The sequence below is a fragment of the Schistocerca americana genome, chromosome 2 (genome assembly GCF_021461395.2).
Source record: "Schistocerca americana isolate TAMUIC-IGC-003095 chromosome 2, iqSchAmer2.1, whole genome shotgun sequence".
NCBI classification, from domain to species: Eukaryota; Metazoa; Arthropoda; class Insecta; order Orthoptera; family Acrididae; genus Schistocerca; species Schistocerca americana.
In genome coordinates, this window is record NC_060120.1 from 923,255,319 (window position 1) to 923,275,405 (window position 20,087).

A 20,087-nucleotide genomic window follows, 5' to 3' on the forward strand; every position below is an offset into this window, starting at 1 on the left:
TAACTAGGTACTATGTATCCATACGTCAAATCCATGCAGCTTTTATCGAGTTTCGGTTAAGCTTTGCCCATATATCCTCTATATCCATCGTGCTGGAACTAAATGAAGTCAGTTCATTGTCTATGTGGAATGTTATCAACTGTCTATCTGCTCTTTCTAGCGGAAATACCCTCCTAGACTTCTTGATTGGTTTATTAACTTCAGTAACCAAAGCCGGTATGATGACATCGTGGTAACTAATCATTGTCTCTAAACTGACCCTATCGATTAGGTCAAGACTGTTTATAGCTACTAGGTCTAAAATATTTCCATTGTGTGTGGGCTATCGAACTAGCTGCGTATTCAAAAGAACATCAGAAGACTTTATTTCTGCAATGAATCCGTACACGGCCCAGTCTCCAATCGCTAGTTTAAGGTCACCTCCAACTAAAATTGCGTGATCTAGGTATTTCCGCGCTACTGAAATCAAATTTTCTTTCACTGGCTTTAAAACCGTCACAGCGGAATCTGACGGCCGGTAAAACCATCCAACAATTAACTTTATTTTACCTAGACCTGTTGTACGCGACCAGATAACTTTAATGCAGCACTCAAATTCGACCTCAGTAGACATAATGTTCTGATCGGCTGTAATGGACATAGCCCTTCCTATGGCCTCTAATCTGTCTTTTCAATATATGTTCCATGAATCGCCGAATATCTCAGAACTTTCCTAGTTTCAGCCAGCTCTCGGTCCCGGTAATGATTTGACCGCTAGAAGTTTCCTGGAGGGGAGTAAATTCGCTAACTTTGTTACGAATACTTCGGCGAATGACAGCTAAAATTTTGACATTGGAAGTGTCATTACTCTGAACGCGGACAGATTTCTCTGTCTGCGAGAAGTCTGGCGATTGTTCATCAGAGAACCTCAACCTATGAACTAGCCTAAAACAAGACCCATGTGCACTCCAGAAGTACACTTCTACCCGAGTAGCAGCTTCCTTTGCACAGTGCACCCCCGCCTATCAAGGGGAGTCCTTCAGTTCCCCAGCCGATAACAAAGCTCCAGAAATCTGTAGCCAATAACGTCTTAGACTCGACGAAACCTTTAAGTGAGACCGTCCACTTGGCACCAAACCAAAGGACCCCGATCGACTCTGGGAAAAATGTTGCACATTGCGAGCTCTGATTGTTGTCGAACATAGAAGAGTAGGCAGATCTCAAAAGATGGGTCACCCCATGTGCAGTCTCCTGCAAAAAGATCGTAGTAAAATAGTATTTCTTACAGCTGCCACCATGCTGCCTGGATGACGTGACCTCTTCTGTCAACAGCTCACCGAAAAGTGCGCCTCTTCATCACACAGGGAGGCCTCCAGAGCATGAACGAAGCGATGTATCACGCAGTTCCCTTTCTTGCCATTCCGTTCTTTGCTGACCAACCGTACAATGTGGCCAAGATTGTGCAAGCCGAACTTGGAGTCTCTCTGCAATTCAACGATCTCACAAAGGACTCCATACTTCAACATTCGCAAGCTGTTCTAGAGAATCAAAGGTACGTCTACCCTAAATAATAACAATTGTTTGGAAATTATGTACTGTTGCTGAACATATAAGAATAGATGATCTCAAAACTTACGACAGATCACCGCGGGATGTATATTCAACCACACGTAAAGTTTAAGTCACTGCACAGAAACACTGCACAGTATTATATAAGATATTTAATATTCACTTACCAAAAGAATTCGAACATAATTTTCTGTTTACAGTAAATCAGCTACTAGAGATATCGTGTAAGTTCTGTCATCGTATCCCATAAACTCTCAGAAACTCGTTGTATTCAGATCCATGTTATACAGGTCACATTCATTACCACTAAAAGAACCTTAGCTGTGACAGGAGATAGACACCATCAAAATAATAAAAAGATACAACAGCTACTCTTAAAATCTGCTTGACATGCTATCCATCAAGATCAATGAGACCATTAAAAATAAAATCCATGCTGAAAATGTATTACAATGTTGCCAGGGTACTCAAATCAATAAATAAAATAAATACAACAAACACATAAATAGGAAGCATAACGTATTTATTAGAGTTTTATCGAGGCCAGAACAGAATCAGATTGTGGTAGAGTTTAAGCTTAAGATTAATTTGAAAAATTGATGATATTCCAGATTAACTGTCAGTGTTTTTCTAGATTTTCTTTAAGCACATTTTGCCTTGTCTTTTGCCGTGTTATTGTTATTACTAAAATTCTTATTACTGTAGGATTTACCAGAAATAGGACATAGAGTTCTCAATGTACCGCTGCTACCGTGCTGTCATGATTGCCCAGAAAAATATATCGAAGACACGGCACAAGTCTAAATCAGTCATTTTTATGCAACTGTTTAGGTGAATCTTAAGCTATACAGGGTGAGTCACCTAACGTTACCGCTGGATATATTTAGTAAACCACATCAAATACTGACGAACCGATTCCACAGACCGAACGTGAGAAGAGGGGCTAATGTAATTGTTTAATACAAACCATACAAAAATGCACGGAAGTATGTTTTTTTAACACAAACCTACATTTTTTTAAATGGAACCCTGTTAGTTTTGTTAGCACATCTGAACGTATAAACAAATACGTAATCAGTGTCGTTTGTTGTATTGTTAAATGTTAATTACATCCGGAGATATTGTAACCTAAAGTTGACGCTTGAAACCTCCGACGTTCAGTTGCGTGTTGTAACAAACACGGGCCACGGTCGGCGAGCAGCATCTGCAGGGACATGTTTACGATGACGACCGTGTTTACGAGTGTAGCTGTAGTGCACTGTTGTGGTTTGGTCTAGCTGTCGCAGTGTCCGCATGTAGCGCTTGCTGTTATTGTTATTCTGCATTCGTCTCCGCACGCAGACCAACTGTAGTACACCGTGTTACCAGACGTCTGTGATAGTGTAGTGTTGTAGGACCTGTGACCATATTGTGTTCGAACTTTGAAAAGGTGGAGATGATACTCATCTATGGCGGGTGTCGACGAAATGCACCTGAAGCCTGCAGGGTGTATGCAGAACGGTACCCGGGCAGAGAGCATCCAACGTGCCGCACACTGCAAAACATCTACCGCCAACTGTATGCAAGAGGTATGGTCGTAGCACGCAAACGGGTCCGTAACAGACCCGTCACAGGAGAAGCGGGTGCAGTTGGTGAGTTAGCTGCCATGAACCCACACATGAGTACACGGGACATTGCGAGAGCCGGTGGACTGAGTCAAAGTAGTGTCATGCGCATACTGCACCGTCACCGCTTTCACCCGTTTCATGTGTCGCTACATCAGCAATTACATGGTGATGAGTTTACTCATCGAGTGCAATTCTGTCAATGGGCATTAACAGAGAATGCGTTGCAGTTCTACCTGTTTACCGATGAAGCGGGTTTCACTAACTACGGGGCAGTGAATCTACGGAACATGCATTACTGGTCCGTGGACAATCCTCGCTGGCTCAGACAGGTAGAGCGACAGCGACCGTGGACTGTAAATGTATGGTGCGGAATCATTGGCGACCACCTCATTGGTCCTCACTTCATTGCAGGGGCCCAAACAGCTGCAACATACATCACGTTTCTACAGAATGATCTGCCAAGGTTGCTCGAAAATGTCCCACTGGAAACGCGTCGACGTATGTGGTATCAGCATGATTGTGCACCTGCACATTCCGCAATTAACACCAGGCTGACCCTTGATAGGATGTTCGACGGGCGTTTCATAGGACGTGGAGGACGCACAAATTGGCCAGCCCGTTCTCCTGATCTTACACCTCTGGACTTCTTTCTGTGGGGTACGTTAAAGGAGAGTGTGTACCGTAATGTGCCTACAACCCCAAGTGATATGAAACAACGTATTGTGGCAGCCTGCGGCGACATTACACCAGATGTACTGCGGCGTGTACGACATTCATTACGCCAGAGATTGCAATTGTGTGCAGCAAATGATGGCCACCACATTGAACATCTATTGGCCTGACATGTCGGGACACACTCTATTCCACTCCGTAATTGAAAACGGAAACCACGTGTGTACGTGTACCTCACCCCTCATGGTAATGTACATGTGCGTCAGTGAAAAAGACCAATAAAAAGGTGTTAGCATGTGGACGTAATGTGCTGTTCCAGTCTCTTCTGTACCTAAGGTCCATCACCGTTCCCTTTGGACCCCGACGTAATTCGGTGCTCTCCGATACACACGATCAAACAGCGGAGGAGTGGTACTCAAGCGTCAACTTTAGGTTACAATATCTCCGGATGTAATTAACATTTTACAATGCAACAAACGGCACTGCTTACGTATTTGTTTATATGTTCAGATGCGCTAACAAATTAACGAGGTTCCATTTCAAAAAACGTAGGTTTGTGTTAAAAAACATACTTCCGTGCATTTTTTTAATGGTTTGTATTAACTAATTACACTAGCCCCTCTCCTCACGTTCGGTCTGTGGAATCGATTCGTCAGTATTTGATGTGGTTTACGAAATATGTCCAGCGGTAATGTTAGGTGACTCACCCTGTATAGTGTGTCAAGAATTATACTTGGCAAGAAGTACACTAAAGTTACTACACTATTGTATAAAATATTAATAGCTGTCCACGTAATATATATTTTAAGGGTACCCGGAACATCCTATACCTCCAATGTTAAATGTAAGGAACATTTCCTTATGAACTATTAACACCAGAATGATGAAACTTTTACAGTATAATATGGATTTTAATTTATTGGTGTTTTTCGGAAGATATTAATTATTTTCTTACTGAAAATAATTGACACATTTTTGGCATAGTATTTTTGAAATAAAATCTATTATCAATTATGTATCACAAAAATGCTATGATACAAGGTGTATATTGGCACTGTTTACATTCCTTGAAAATTTTAAGTCTTTATCTCTAATAGTTTAGCAGAAAATGCTCCTTATCTGGCAAAAAAGTGAACTTGTGGAAAACTAGTTTCAAAGTTTCACTAAAATTTTAGTGGAGTCCAGCACCATAAGAGGAGTTTTCACTGTCACTAGACATCTCCCCATCTAGCCTTCTTTTCACACCTTTCATTCTTTGTCTGGCTTGCCTCTCACACTCCTTTTCTTTCCTTTCAGCATCCCGTTTCCTCTCATTGTCTATAGACATCATTGCACTCACCATGTACTTTCCGAGCATCACATCCAACTTCGGAAGCACATTGCACTTTATAATGGTACCTTTGTTGTACGTAGCAATGGCATCATATACTCCAAAATGAAGAGTATGAATTTCAACAAACACATTTTTTGGGATTCTGGTCCAAATTACATTATTCACACTCTCATTTTGATTTTGTGTACGTCCATGGAGACATTTCTTAAAAAGTTCAGTTGCAGAAAGATCTCTGAAAATTGGTTTTATAGCCTTCATGACAGTTTCTGGTAGACTGTGATGATGCTTGTATACACGTTCAGATCCCTGATATTTGTTGTACTTGCACCAGGAATTGGGTCCCTGTGGGCATAATTCATGTAGTGGTTCCTCGTCAGTCGATAAGGTGTGGTAGTAAAGTCCCATTACAGCCTTTTCCATTGCATCAACACTGTGAGTATTTTGTCTTATTTCCAGTCCATAGTCTCTCTGCAATCTGTTGATTACCTCGTCTGTCAATCTTCTAGCTCCACCCAAAGGTTTTCCATCACTGAGTACCTGGCCTTTCATTGTGGTCTTCAGTCGACGCAGCCTTGTTCCCACACGTTTCTGAACGTGACCTACGCACTCCTGTTTAGTAATGGTAACATCATTTCCATAAGGTTTCAGCTCAGATACAGCAGCAAAAGACTTCGAATCACCATCACCCAGAAACTGTAGGTATCTGACCTTGTACCACAGAAGAGAGCGACTGAAAATGTCTTTCACACCGGAAAGTTCCATGGCCCCACTAGACCCACTGTAATTCCTTCGACAGTTTTCTACATGCTCATCCTTCACTCTTTTAGGACACCTACAGTGCTTGGATTTAATTACAACATCTATAACTTTTGTAGTATCAGCACTTGTTGCCGTTATTACCCCATTATGTGAAGTGTGCCCGCGCTTCTGCCACGTACCATCTAGTGCGACAGTCAGGTCCCTAGGATTCTGAACGTCTGGAATTTCTTCATTCACAGCCACAGATTCCTCCACTGCTTCTTTCATGGATTCTTGGGCAATATCTTCAACACAGGATCCAACAACCGAGTTATATTTTGAGAATTTCGTTGGTGGTGATGGTAGATTCATTACACCACAAAACATTTGGCCAGCAGAGTATCCCTCACTGATTGACCTTAGAGCATAAACACATCTAATATTTACACCATAGTACTTGCTTTTCTCACTATCAGTTTCACCTTGGCCTATTTCGACATATTCTGAGTTCCAAAATGAAACACTGTAATGACAACAAGTACAGTGAAGACAGATTTCTGCTGCAAGTCCTATGTGTCGCTTAACATTTACTGACATACTCAATTTGCAACATTCCTTACACAGTACTGACCTCTCAATCACCTTTGAGGGCAATGAAATGTTAATTATTTCGTTCACATTATCCTCACTACACTTCTCCAATAAACTGCAGTATTTTTCAGTTGATCCATGCAACTTCTTGCTTCTGCTAGAGACAGGAGTAGATTTCACTTCATGAATAACCTCACTATTTTCAGAATCATTTCCCAAGGTCGGAGAAATTGTCACAGTTCCACTAGTGTACCTCGGAGGAGGATTCTTCCTCTTGTGAACTCTGTCACTAAATCGAGGCATTATGATAAGTTCCATTTGCGCAATAGAAATACAACACAAATCGTGCAATAATCACCAAATGCTCAATGTAAACGACAGTATCCAAAGACTACAATACGCAGACAAAAGAATTGCCTATCAAATCGTGTTGCCAACATAATATAAAGTCTTTGGAAAGACCGGAAGTTTTGAAAAACGATGTTTTCAATGAACATGTATCCATGGAAATTCAATGTCGCGACATGCGCTCTACAGCACATTATTGAAAATAATATTTTCAGTACTTGGAGTTGAGCTACAGGTAAGATTAATATGTCATTTTAAAGAGGAAGATCTGTAGTATTTTATTTCACAATAAACTGAAAACCCATAATTTCATCATTTTTAGGTTCCGGGCTCCCTTAAGGTCACTTACATTAACACCTAAGAAGTGAGGGCATTTCGTTAGTGTATGCTGTGCACATTTTTTAAATTATTAACATGATTACGGCTGCCGTCCTTTAAGAGCTAATAATTTAAAATTATATTTCTATATGATTAAATCGAACGTCCACTTCCAGTTAACAAGTAAATTTAGAAAATATTCACAATAAATGATATTATTTTTTTCCATATTTTTGTGGTAAGTTCCTATGGGACCAAACTGCTGAGGTCATCGGTCCCTAGGCTTACACGCAACATAATCAAACCAGTTCACGCTAAGGACAACACACACACCCATGCCCGAGGAGGACTTGAACCTCCGACTGGGGTAGCTGCGCGAACCGTACCAAGACGCCTGAGACCGCGCGGCTACCCCGCGCGGCTAATGATTTTATTCACATACCAATAATAATGGCTTGACATTCGAAAAAGTCAGAATGACTGGAGAAACTTTTGCTGTACAGCCACAAAAATAATAGAAAATCAAGAAATAAAGTTTTAAAAATAATTATGGTACAACTTTCGTAGAATCACTAGTATTTTGTTTGCTTTCGAAACTTTACATCACCTATGTTAATGGATTCATTGAATTAATTTCGTTACAAAGTGAATCGAGGGCCAGCATTCCACTAGATGAATATGCGATCGTTCACAAAACCATAGTTAAATTGACCTTAGACTTAACCAAGACTATAGTGACCACAGTGAGTCCAAACAAACAAATAATTGTTCTCAGATATTACAACAACGAACACTTTATTTCTAACACAGGAAATGAGAGTAAGTAACAAGTAGGTGAGACTGGGGCACATTGGCCGTAGAGGCACGATGAGCAGTTGATATTATTTCGTGAAACTGCCGTCAGAACACGCAACCGACCAAGGGGGGTTGGTAGCAACAGTACCGTCGTTTTCCCACAAACACGTCGATACAGTTAAATTGTCGAGTGAGGGTAGGCACGCTTTTCATGCTTTCTTGTTCGTGAAAGTAAATTTTGCTTACTCAAGCTATTTTGTTGTGTGCTCGAATACAATACTCTTTCTAAACAAATAAGTAGAGCGATCGAAGTCTATAGCTTAAGAATTATTTTAACAGTGTTTACAGAGGTAAAGTTCTAAACGTTTTCATAAAAGAACTAAAATAATTTCAATATGATAATGGAGCACAGTGGCCCACTTAAGTATGGGCACGTCTGTTCATATGGTCAGCCTGCCCCACTCTCTTTATGAAAGTAAGTACTCTTATCTAATAAGTATATTCGTAATCAAAGTCTACATCACATAGGATGCAATTTTTACGTAAGAAAATTGTGTCTTGCATCGATTTTTAGCCGGTGGCATGTATGTGATTTTCATTTTTATTTCTATTTAATTTTTTGTCACCGATTCCCTCTTAGATAACAGACATGATCCCGATACTGTTGGCTGTGTTTTCATTGTTTAAGTTGTCCCTTCAATTATTCAAGAACTCAGTGGTAGGCTTATGCTGTCGAAACAATGGCTATTAATTTGAAAGTCGTGCTACCCAACGCCTGAAAAACGTAACCATTTGAGAAATGGCAACCAAAGAAAACGATAGAAAACTGACGATAAGGAACTTCAGCACTACTGACCGACCCTCCAGTGAAATACGCGTTACAATAAAAACAACAAGCCTCCACAGACAGAAAAGAAAACACTATAAAGGGAAAAATGGGTGTTCTGCGTAATAATAAGCTATACTCTAAAGAAGTTCCCCTGATCATGCAAAATCACACGATAAAACTCAGTAAGCCAGTATATATTCCTAAGATGGTTCTTTAAGACGAAGAAGATGAGGATGCCCTGTCTCGTAGTTGTCTTAAACCTTTTCCTCACCGCTATCTAGGGGGTGAAACGATTCAATGGACAAAATGTAAGCGTTGGTCACAACTGTCATGTGTTAAAAATGACACAAAAGGACTGTTTTTAAATAATGTTGAACTATGAAGATACTGTTGGACACTCAAACGAAGATTTATAAAATTTCTGGACATACTTTTCCGTCAAACTATTACTATAACAAAGAAAACACGATTTATGATTGTAGCCTTTGTCATAAAGCTGTAGGAATTTATATCAAAATAAACTGTGAATATTAAAGTCGATATTTTTTCGATTAAATAACCAAAGTCGTAATTAATCAAATGATACAATCACCTGGGTCAACTTGCCGCACTTGCTGGGCCAAGTTGCGCCATGGGTGAGATAGATTGCCCTAGGTGATATTACTCTACCAAACAATTTTTTTATGAAAAGACAGTCGGTGAGACGCCATGATTATTTAGTTGTAAAGATCCCGATAGAATAAAAGATCAATGGAAACATTTTATATATAAGCTGGAAAAAGATCAAGGAAAAAGTTCTGCCAACCTGCCCTGGTCTCCACTGCATTTCCATAGGGACGCTATTCTAGGTAAATCTGAAGGACACACAAGCCGTAATGTTCCTGAATGAGGAGTAGCAAGAAAATTATAGCTCCCCTAAGGTTATTAAATCTTAATTGCGAAAAACAACACTTTTATTATTTTGAGTCTGGTCGGATGAAGGCAATCGCATGACACCAGCATGAGGTATTAAGTTGAAGCAATGTATACTGTCGCAGGAGCGCAGTGTCTAACTGATGCCGTTGTCAGGGTAGGCGATGACACTGGTGACTCCTCGCAGTACCACTTCTGTGTAGATGCTCCATTGATGTTGCTGCAGTTGGAACCCTAGATGCCACGAGCAGTAGATCCCACTGTGGCTTTATGAACGGAACTGATCGCTCTGTGTCCTCGTGGCTACTTAACTACAATCTCGACGGTCTGATACTTGTTCAATAGCTCTGCGAATACGTGATCGGCGGATGCAAAGTCGTGCCGCGAATGTGGCGCCGACAGCAGTGGGTGGCTATGCGGGTGCCACTCATTCCCGTGGAGTCCACTGGAAGCTAACTCAGAAGCAGACCACCGTGTTTTGGTCGGCCACTGTGTTGGTATACATGCGCAGCGCACCAGACTGTGTTGTACTGCCTGTGGTGGATTTGCAACGCGGCAACCCGCTGGTCTCCGCTTCATTGCACACTACAGTACTCTGCAGCCATCTAAACAGGGCTGCTGTATTCATATTGTATGACTGCACGTTCCGCAGCGTTCACTCCATAAATTTCGGGAAAATGTCAAATCCAGGTACAGACTATTTTCTAAAATTTAAATTTTCACGCTTTCCTTTCCTTTCCTAGTGCTGAAAAGTTTCTTTTTATCTCATTCTGACTGTTGCAATTGCGTGCACAAAGAAGAGTAGACCTACGTCATAAGTCGAAGACGTTCTTCAGACTTTACTAAAATTACTCTACCATGTAAAAGTGACTGTAACCTCACGAAGCCACCAGACAGTCTTTATCTGTCAACGGATAATGGGTAAACTATAGCTGTCTTTAAATTTTGTGGCAGGGAAAGAAGGAATGCCCTTGTGAGAATTGGGGTCAGGTTTTGGCCAAGTTTACTCTAGGCATGTTTATGCTGCACTGGTGAAAGAGAGGAAAAGTGAGCTGGGGTGTTTCTACACTCTTCCCTAAAGATTTGCATCCACATTGACTACAAGACAGCATCCAAACTTCCGGCGTACCAAGGAAGCTCCACGGCAACTCATTATCATGCTGACAAAGAAATAGACACGAATTAAGTATTGACGGCTTTAGCCACACTGTTACCATGCCCTAGACGTCTATTTGTGGTTTATTGGAACCTTACAATATTATTGCTAGACATGCGGGATAATTATGTAAGGAATAAGAAATTTGCCACCCAGGCTACTGGACGGCCAAAGCAGGTTCTCTTCTAGCCATTAAATACCTTCTTTCTAGCAGATCGGTGTTGGAGCTGGATTCCTATTCTTCGTTGTGGCATCGGGCTTACCTAAAGGCTAATTAAAGCTTTACCCGTACTGTATAATTCTTCACAGCAGGAAAAATCAATATAGGATTTGAAGTCCAATGCTGCTAAAAGAACTAGAAAAATTCGTTAGGGAAGTTGAGTCATAAGGCTCATTATACATTATTAAAACTCGTTATATATCACCCAGCCGCGCGGGATTAGCCGAGCGGTCTGAGGCGCTGCAGTCGTAGACTGTGCGGTTGGTCCCGGCGGAGGTTCGAGTCCTCTCTCGGGCACGGATGTGTGTGTTTGTCCTTAGGATAATTTAGGTTAAGTAGTGTGTAAGATTAGGGACTGATGACCTTAGCAATTAAGTCCCATAAGATTTCACACACAGTTGAACATATATCACCCAGTTTATTAACTGTTGGTCCACAGCTTATAAATATGAGTAATGTTGGTATACAGACAATCACGAGAACAGTTATTTATGTCTGTCCCCTACCATAACGCAGAGGCAAAGAAAAAAAGATACCTTAGTTCAAGTCTCTTCATTTTTTACCAAACAAACTATGTGAAATTTTTGCAAATGCCTCCAGGAAATTACAATTACTTCAGATGATGTCCGTTACACTTGTGTTTTTCACCAATATAATGTGATGTAATATAATATTAAATAATCGCTCGAGACTGTTACACTTAGTGACGTTCATCACTCCAGCGCAATCTTCTGTCAGACCACTGACCCGACTCTAATAATCGTTGCCTTGTTATAGTGGTCCTCAGTCCGAACAGTGATACGATGCAACTGTCTGTGGCAGTCTATCCTGTGGAGACCTCTTCATCGCTACATCACTACCGCAACCTACATCATTTTGAACCTGCTTACTGGATTCAAGCCTTCATTCTCTCTCCGCTTTATCATCCCCACCCCAATACGAGGTTGCTGGTGCTACCCCCACAGCATTTATTTTCAGATAGTAAGTAATGTGTGTACTAGTTTTGATTGAAATCGATCGAGGTGTTTAGGAGGAGCTTTTTATCAGGAGCTTTGCCCACATGCGCACGTATCACATATATATGTACACATATTTCTCCTGTGTCTCCAGCGAAATTCCCCTGGCAGTTTCGTTTTTATGCAGGTTAAGGATTGTGACATCATATCTCTTGAACAAATGATATAATTTTGAGGGCACTTTCAACGGCATACACACACTGAAGAGCCAAAGAAACTGTTACATCTGCCTAATATTGTGTAGCGCCCCCACGAGCACGCAGAAGAGTCGCAACACAACCTGACATGAACTCGAGTAATGTCTGAAGTAGTGCTGGAGGAAAGTGACACCATGAATCCTGCAGGGCTGTCAAAAATGGCTCTGAGCACTATGGGACTTAACATCTTAGGTCATCAGTCCCCTAGAACTTAGAACTACTTAAACCTAACTAACCTAAGGACATCAGACAACACCCAACCATCACGAGGCAGAGAAAATCCCTGACTCCGCCGGGAATCGAACCCGGGAACCCGGGCGTGGGAAGCGAGAACGCTACCGCACGACCACGAGATGCGGGCTGCAGGGCTGTCCATAAATCTGTAAGAGTGCAAGGGGATGAAGATCTCTTCTGAACAGCACATTGCAAGACATTCCTAATATGCCCCATAATGTTCATTTCTAGGGATTTTGGCGGCCAGCGGAAGTGTTTAAACTCAGAAGAGTGTTCCTGGAGACATTCTGTAGCAATTCTGGACGTGTGGGGGTGTCTAATTGTCCTGCTGGAATTGTCCAAGTCTGTCGCAATACACAATGGACATGAATGGATGTAGGTGATCAGATTGGATGCTTACGTACTTGTCACCTATCAGAGTCGTATCTAGACACATCACGAGTCCCATAAAACCCCAACTGCATACAGAGCCTCCCACCAGCTTGAACAGTCCCCTGCTGACATGCAGGGTGTATGCATTCATGAGGCTGTCACCATACCAGTACAAGTCCATCTGCACAATCTGAAACGAGACTCGTCCGACCAGGCAACATGTTTCCAGTCACCAACAGTCCAATGTCGGTGATGACGAGTCCAGGCGAGGCGTAGAGCTTTGTGCCGTGCAGTCATCAAGGGTACACGAGTGGGACTTCCGCTCTGAAAGCCCATATCGATGATGTTTCGCTGGATGTTCGCACGCTGACACTTGTTGATGGCCCAGCATTGAGATCTGTATCAATTTACGGAAGGATTGCACTTCTGTCACGTTGAACGATTCTGTGCAATAGCCGTTGGTCTCGGTCTTGCAGGATCTTTTTCCGGCCGCAGTAATGTCGGAGATTTGATGTTTTACTGGATTCCTGATGTTCACGGTACATTCGTGAAACGGTCAAACGGGAAAATCCCCACTTCATCGCTAGCTCGGAGATGCTGTGTCCCATCGCTCGTGCGCCGACTATAATACCATCTTCAAACTCGCTTAAATCTTGATAACCTGCCATTGTAGCAGCACTAACAGATCTGAGAACTGTGTCATACACCTGTCTTCTATAGACGTTGCCGACCGCAGTGCCGTATTCTGCCTGTCTACAAATCTCAGTATTTGAATACACATGCCTATACCAGTTTCTTTGGCACTTCAGTGTAGGTACTTCTTTGAAATGTGTTGCGAATAGAGTTAGTAGGAAAGAAATAACAAATGTAAACGTCATGCATAGTGCAGTAATTTTTCACGCATCTCAAGAGTTTATGAGGTTATGTCTCCTGAACTATCTGCCCTACAATGATATAAATGGTTCAAATGGCTCTGAGCACTATGGGACTTAACAGCTGTGGTCATCAGTCCCCTAGAACTTAGAACTACTTAAACCTAACTAACCTAAGGACATCACACACATCCATGCCCGAGGCAGGATTCGAACCTGCGACCGTAGCAGTCGCGCGGTTCCGGACTGCGCGCCTACAATGATATATTCAGTGGCTTATGTGAACAGTGTCTGCCAAGTATGTACCTATACAGTTAGCAGTAAAGAAATAATAAATTAAAACGCCATGCCTAATGCATGAACAGCAAAAATGTAGTAAGCAATAATTTTTTTCGTCATTTTGTGGGGGTTTTCTGCGAGAAAAAGTTTCGTAAAGATTTCAAATTTTGTGTGAAGTTTGTTAGAATTCACGAAGTTCTCTCATTCTCAAATACTGGATTAGTAAGTTCTGGGTACTGCCGAGGCGCGAGCCTTAATCCATTTTCACCCCCTCTCCCATACCTTTGATAGTAGGTGGTTCTTACCCCCCACAGTGATTCTTTCTAAGTAATAAGTGATATGTGTGCGAACTTTGGTTGACATCGCTCTAGAGGTTTAGGAGAAGACGTGGAACTTCTAACAGCAACAAACACGTCACCGCCAACTGTATTTAGCCTATACTCTCCGAGCACCGTCAGGTCTTACCCAGAAATGTCGGCAGAACTTACCTCTGACTTTAGCCAGCTTTCAGTGCCTATATTGATTTGAGCATCAGTGCTTCGTATTAGCGCTACCTGTGTAGCCACTTCCTGTGTGTAATGGATTCAAAAATGGCTCTGAGCACTTTGGGACTTAACTTCTTAGGTCATCAGTCCCCTAGAACTACTTAAACCTAACTAACCTAAGGACATCACACACATCCATGCCCGAGGCAGGATTCGAACCTGTGACCGTAGAGGTAGCACGGTTCTAGACCGTAGCGCCTAGAACCGCTCAGCCACCTTGGCCGGCTGTATAATGGACTTCTGACCTATTTAGCGGAAGTCGGAACTCCACCAGCCTATGGAGCAAGTGGAAGAATCTGCAGCCTACATTGTAACAGAACCATCTGAGGCTCTGACTCAGAACCTGCACTCGGCTATGTAGCACACGTTCGCAATCGGTCCCGTCGTCTGTGCTGGCAACGGTGAGCTCTGCTTCCATCTCGTAAGCTAGACTGGCAGCCTTTATGACTCTCTCGAAACCAGAGATAACTTCTTCCGATCGAAAGCGACACACATCTTTGGTACGAACGTGAGCCGCTACCTGCACTTGGCTCTGCACACCGTGCTCCTCATGGCGTCGGAAGCCCACATTCCACGTCTGGAATGATTTCAGCCAGTATGAACATGGAGTGCACATTGACTTTCGCTCTATCCTTGGCAGCCGTGTCCCTGAAGGGTCCCATAACGCGTCTAACATAGGAGTTTCCAACTGCCAATAGTCATATCCTCTATGATCTTGCAGGCTGAGAGGTTTACTCTGAATCAGGGTCAGATTAGATTAGATTTGTACTTAATCCATAGATCACGAATACTACACTTCGTAATGATTTGGAACATGTCAGCTTATAAAAGGTGTCTATACAAGATATAACATTACACAAAATATTATATGACACTTAATATTTTTAATTTTTTTTTGTGGCGATTGGGGAAATTACCCACTTACTGTACCCAAATATTCATCTAATGAGTAGAAGGAGTTGCCATTAAGAAATTCTTTTAATTTCCTTTTAAATGCTGTATGGCTATCTGTCAGACTTTTGTTCCTATTAGGTAAGTGACCAAAGACTTAAGTGGCAGCATAATTTACCCCCTTCTGAGCCAAAGTTAGATTTAACCTCGAGTAGTGAAGATCATCCTTTCTTCTAGTGTTGTAGCCACGTACACTGCTATTACTTTTGAATTCGTTAGTATTGTTAATAACAAATTTCATAAGTGAATATATATATTGTGAGTCTACAGTGAAAATTCCTAGCTCTTTAAATAAGTGTCTACAGGATGATCTTGGATGAGCTCCAGCAATTATTCTGATTACACGCTTTTGTGCAATGAACACTCTCTTACTCAATGATGAGTTACCTCAGAATATGATGCCATACGAAAGCAGAGAATGAAAATAGGCGTAGTAAGCTAATTTACTGAGATGTATATCGCCAAAATTTGCAATGACCCTAATAGCATAAGTAGCTGAACTCAAACGTTTCAGCAGATCCTCAGTGTGTTTTTTCCAGTTCAACCCCTTATCAATGCATACACCTAGAAATTTTGAATATTCTACCTTAGCTACCGATTTCTGATAGAAGTCTATATTTATTAATGGTGTCATTCCATTTACTGTGTGGAACTGTAGATACTGTTTTGTCAAAGTTTAATGAGAGCCCATTTGCAGAGAACCACTTAATGATTTTCTGAAAAAACATCGTTTACAATTTCACCAGTTAATTCTTGTCTGTTGGGTATGATAGCTATACTTGTATCATCGGCAAAAAGTACCAGCTTTGCATCTTCGTGAATATAGAATGGCAAGTTATTAATATATATTTTTTGCCGATGATACAAGACCGAACCTTGCGGCATCCCATTCTTGCGACTGCATCTGGCTGAAAGTGTCAGCCACAGACAGCACCTGGAAGCTGTTTGTCAGACTAACAGGGTAGGCATTATCTTCGCCCCTGGGAAGTTTTCTTCAGCCTTCCATGCCCTGAGGCCACCTCCCATTCTACCACGGATGAGAGGTCAACCTCAATGTAAGGAGTAAGTGGCCTCACCATCGGGGCGGACTGAATGGCGAACTCGTAGAGGTCGTTCTGGACGTCCGCTGGATCCCCACAGGCGGCCCACATAAGTGATACCTATCCACCGCAGCCTCAAGCTGTGTACCTGAAGCCAACACAGCCTGAAGCTGAGAGCGAAGTGTCACATCCGCACACAGCAGTCACAGTCCCCATCCGTGCTAAAGTCCGTGGAAAAGTACACTATACAGACAGGCATGGACTGTCGGCAGACGCTGCGGAATTCTACTGTAGACCCCACGAAAACGCAAGAACTGTCTAATAAACTATCCTAACGCTCAGAGATTCAAAAACTAAACTACCAAAGCACACAGGTGAGACTAAATAATTCACTCCTTGTTAGGAACCTGTTAAATGTCACCTAATTAGATACTTTCCGACGCAAACGGTTACGTGAGAACTATGTCTAATAAAACAGATTGACACGCAGAAATTCATAACCTTAACTACCAAAGAACACAGATGAAACTATATCATTCGCTGCTGGTTAGGAACTCGTAAAGTGTTGCTGCTCTGCCTTGGTCGGCGACTGCTGCCTATCATCTATCATACCTTCTACAGTTTGCCACATGCAAACAACAAACCATTTTCTATTTTCTGTTTTTTGTTCACTTCAGACTGAAATTCGAGTTATGTGTCGTGTTATTTACGGCATCTGATGTTGTAATCTTGTTTCTCGTTATTTTAGGCGTATTAAAAGGCTCAATTCCTGTAGTACTACTGCCCTTGACAGTTACACTCCTGTTTAATTGGTTTTATCACAAAACAAAATGTTTTTGCTGTCAGGTCACGTGTTATTGTACTGTAGGCATTCTATGTTCATTTGTACAGCTGCGTTTTTTTTGGGGGGAGGGGGGGCAATAATAGACAAAACCCAGTTAACATAAGACAGAAGATGCTGAAACATATTTGGGGAAACCAAAACTAAATAAACGATTAAGTAGAATTTCTGCCCTTTTTTTCTTAGCAATCACAGAAGTTAAAGCACAACATCCAAAATATTGTGCACAATTTCGTAGCGCTTTTGTTTTACATTTTGGTATTTCCATTCCAATAGGTCTGTTTGTAGATTGTCGTATTTCATTTGTAGTTCACTGTTGCTATTTGAGTTTACACATCGTCATTTTGTGAGTTAGTGAGTCAAGCTGTGGACGCTAGACAGTGGAACGCCAAGAACAATCAGGACATTAACAACCTACTTTTCTGTCTGAGTTTAACAGAGGAGTGACAGCAGCGGAGGGAGCCAGAGGCATTTGCGTCGTGCATGGGACAATGTCATTGGATAGAAAGCAAATGGTCTTCTCGTTTTAAGGAGGATCGTTTTGACATTAGTTAGTCTCCATATTCAGACAGATCTAATCCACGATAATCGACGTCAATGTACCCCATAACTGGCAGATGTGACGAACTGTGACTATTTCGTCATGGAGCAAAATTTACATGCATTGAGAGAGGTTGAAAATTCTCATATATGGGCACTGCATTATCTAAGAAAAAATCATAGAAATCTGCAAGTGGCCATACGTGCATCTCTGCTTGATCGTCATCAATTAGCTTGTGAACAACACCGATCATTCGTATCCTGTACTGTTAGTGTGACGAGAAATAGTGTCTTTATGCTAGCATAAGGAAAAGAAGGAATGGTTCAGCCCAAACAAATCAGCAAGTCCGTGTAAACAAAAAAAAAAAAACAACAAAAAAACAACAACAACTGTACACATACACAAACGATAAGTGTTTTGCATCTGGTGGAACAACGACAGTGTGGTGTACTAAAAACTGCTTCCCCGAGGAAATAAAAAAGACACTCACTGCACGGGAGTTCCTATGGGAAGTTATTCTGCACTCACCTTAACCAATTGATCTAGGGCCCACAGATATTCACCTTTTCCACTCTTTATTGAACAACCTTCAAGGAACTTCCTTTCTGGATAAAACTGCGCTCCGAACGTGACTCGACAAGTTCTTCGCCTCAAAGCCACGTGATTTCCACAGTTGCGGAACCGAAAAGTTACGCCAACGTTGGCAGACTATCCTAAATAGTGAAGGAAAACACATTATTGACGACTATGAAGTGTTATGTTTAGCTGGCCGGTGTGGGCGAACGGTTCTAGGCGCTTCAGTCTGGAACCACGCAACCGCTACTGTCGCAGGTTCGAATCCTGCCTCGGGCATGGATGTGTGTGATGTCCTTAGTTAGGTTTAAGTAGTTCTAAGTTGTAGGGGACTGATGACCTCAGATGTTAAGTCCTGTAGTGCTCAGAGCCATTTGAACCATGTTGTTACGTTTATCTGTTTTGTTTATTTAGCTCACGGAAAAACTCTACGAACTTTCTGCTCGTATCTCTTCCTACTCATACCTTTCGTCTTCCTGTGCAGGTACAAAGAGAACATGAACAGGCTATCAGAGATATTCCGCGAGCACCAGGTGGACTCTTTGGAGCGCGCCGTGTGGTGGGTGGAGTACGTGATACGTCACAAGGGGGCCCTGCACATGCGCAGTGCTGCCCTCGACCTGCACTGGTGGCAGCTGCTACTACTCGACGTCATCGCTTTCATCTTGCTGTCAACGTGCGCCGTTATGTACGCCGCCTTCTACTTCATACGGCAGATCACTGTTGCGATGAAGGATACTAAGAGAAAAGTGAAGAAACAGTTGTGATGTACGACGCCTCTATTTAGCTGTTTAATCACGTTTCTCATACTGAACCGCCTCAAATGTTGAAGAGTGTACTCTTCTTTCTAAGTATGAGTCATGCTATAAACATTATGATGCGAATGCACAACACCAGATTGATCCTGTTGTACTGCACTGTATTGGTTGTAAAGAGGAAACAGGTAATCGATTTCCTTCTCAGTGTATTTTTTTTTTTTCGTTCTTAAAATAATGTCCTTTATTTTTAGACCGCTATCGGTTTCATGGCATTAACAGGCACATCTGAGGGTGAACATTTAAGTACAACATTACAGCTAAAAGGCTTGACAGTTTGTAGCCAACATTCGTTGCCTTTCAACAATATAGGTAGCTTTCTTCGACAAGGCAGGGCAAGAACAAGAACAATTTGTAGGAAACATTTTGTTTTTATATCCATACGTACAGTTTACTTCCATTGTATTGTGCGATATTTTACAAACAATTGTCTTCTATAAGCCTTAAATTTAGCTTGTATTACATTCAGTCCAGTAGGCATGACTATGTATGTAGCAATACTGTCTGAGAATTGTGCTTCTATGGACTTTATAAGGTCAACACTTGTATTCTTAAAACACTTGTGTACTTTGGCACTGGCTGAATATATGCATTCATACACTGTTATAATTGATTCACATTATTTAGACATTTATAAATTCATATTATGTATTTATGTTTTTGTGCAAATAGTTCACAAAGTCGTGGTACACGCCTCTAACATACGGACACCAGTGATTCAGTCTGTCTATGGGAATCCTCAAA

At 41.8% G+C, this 20,087-nt stretch overlaps 1 protein-coding gene across 1 annotated transcript; it reads left to right on the top strand.

The window, feature by feature from the left end:
• The first annotated feature begins 1,441 nt into the window (after window positions 1-1,441).
• On the top strand, window positions 1,442-19,335 carry LOC124596568 (UDP-glucosyltransferase 2-like). The gene is made up of 2 exons (XM_047135754.1): window positions 1,442-1,531; window positions 19,013-19,335. The coding sequence occupies exon 2, from the start codon at window positions 19,026-19,028 to the stop codon at window positions 19,293-19,295; it is 270 nt and encodes an 89-aa protein (XP_046991710.1). The 5' UTR covers window positions 1,442-1,531; window positions 19,013-19,025; the 3' UTR covers window positions 19,296-19,335.
• The last annotated feature ends 752 nt before the right edge of the window (window positions 19,336-20,087 follow it).

Bases quoted from the DNA above. Each gene is read 5' to 3' on its own strand.
- LOC124596568 (XM_047135754.1), top strand. From the start codon at position 19,026: ATGAACAGGCTATCAGAGATATTCCGCGAGCACCAGGTGGACTCTTTG.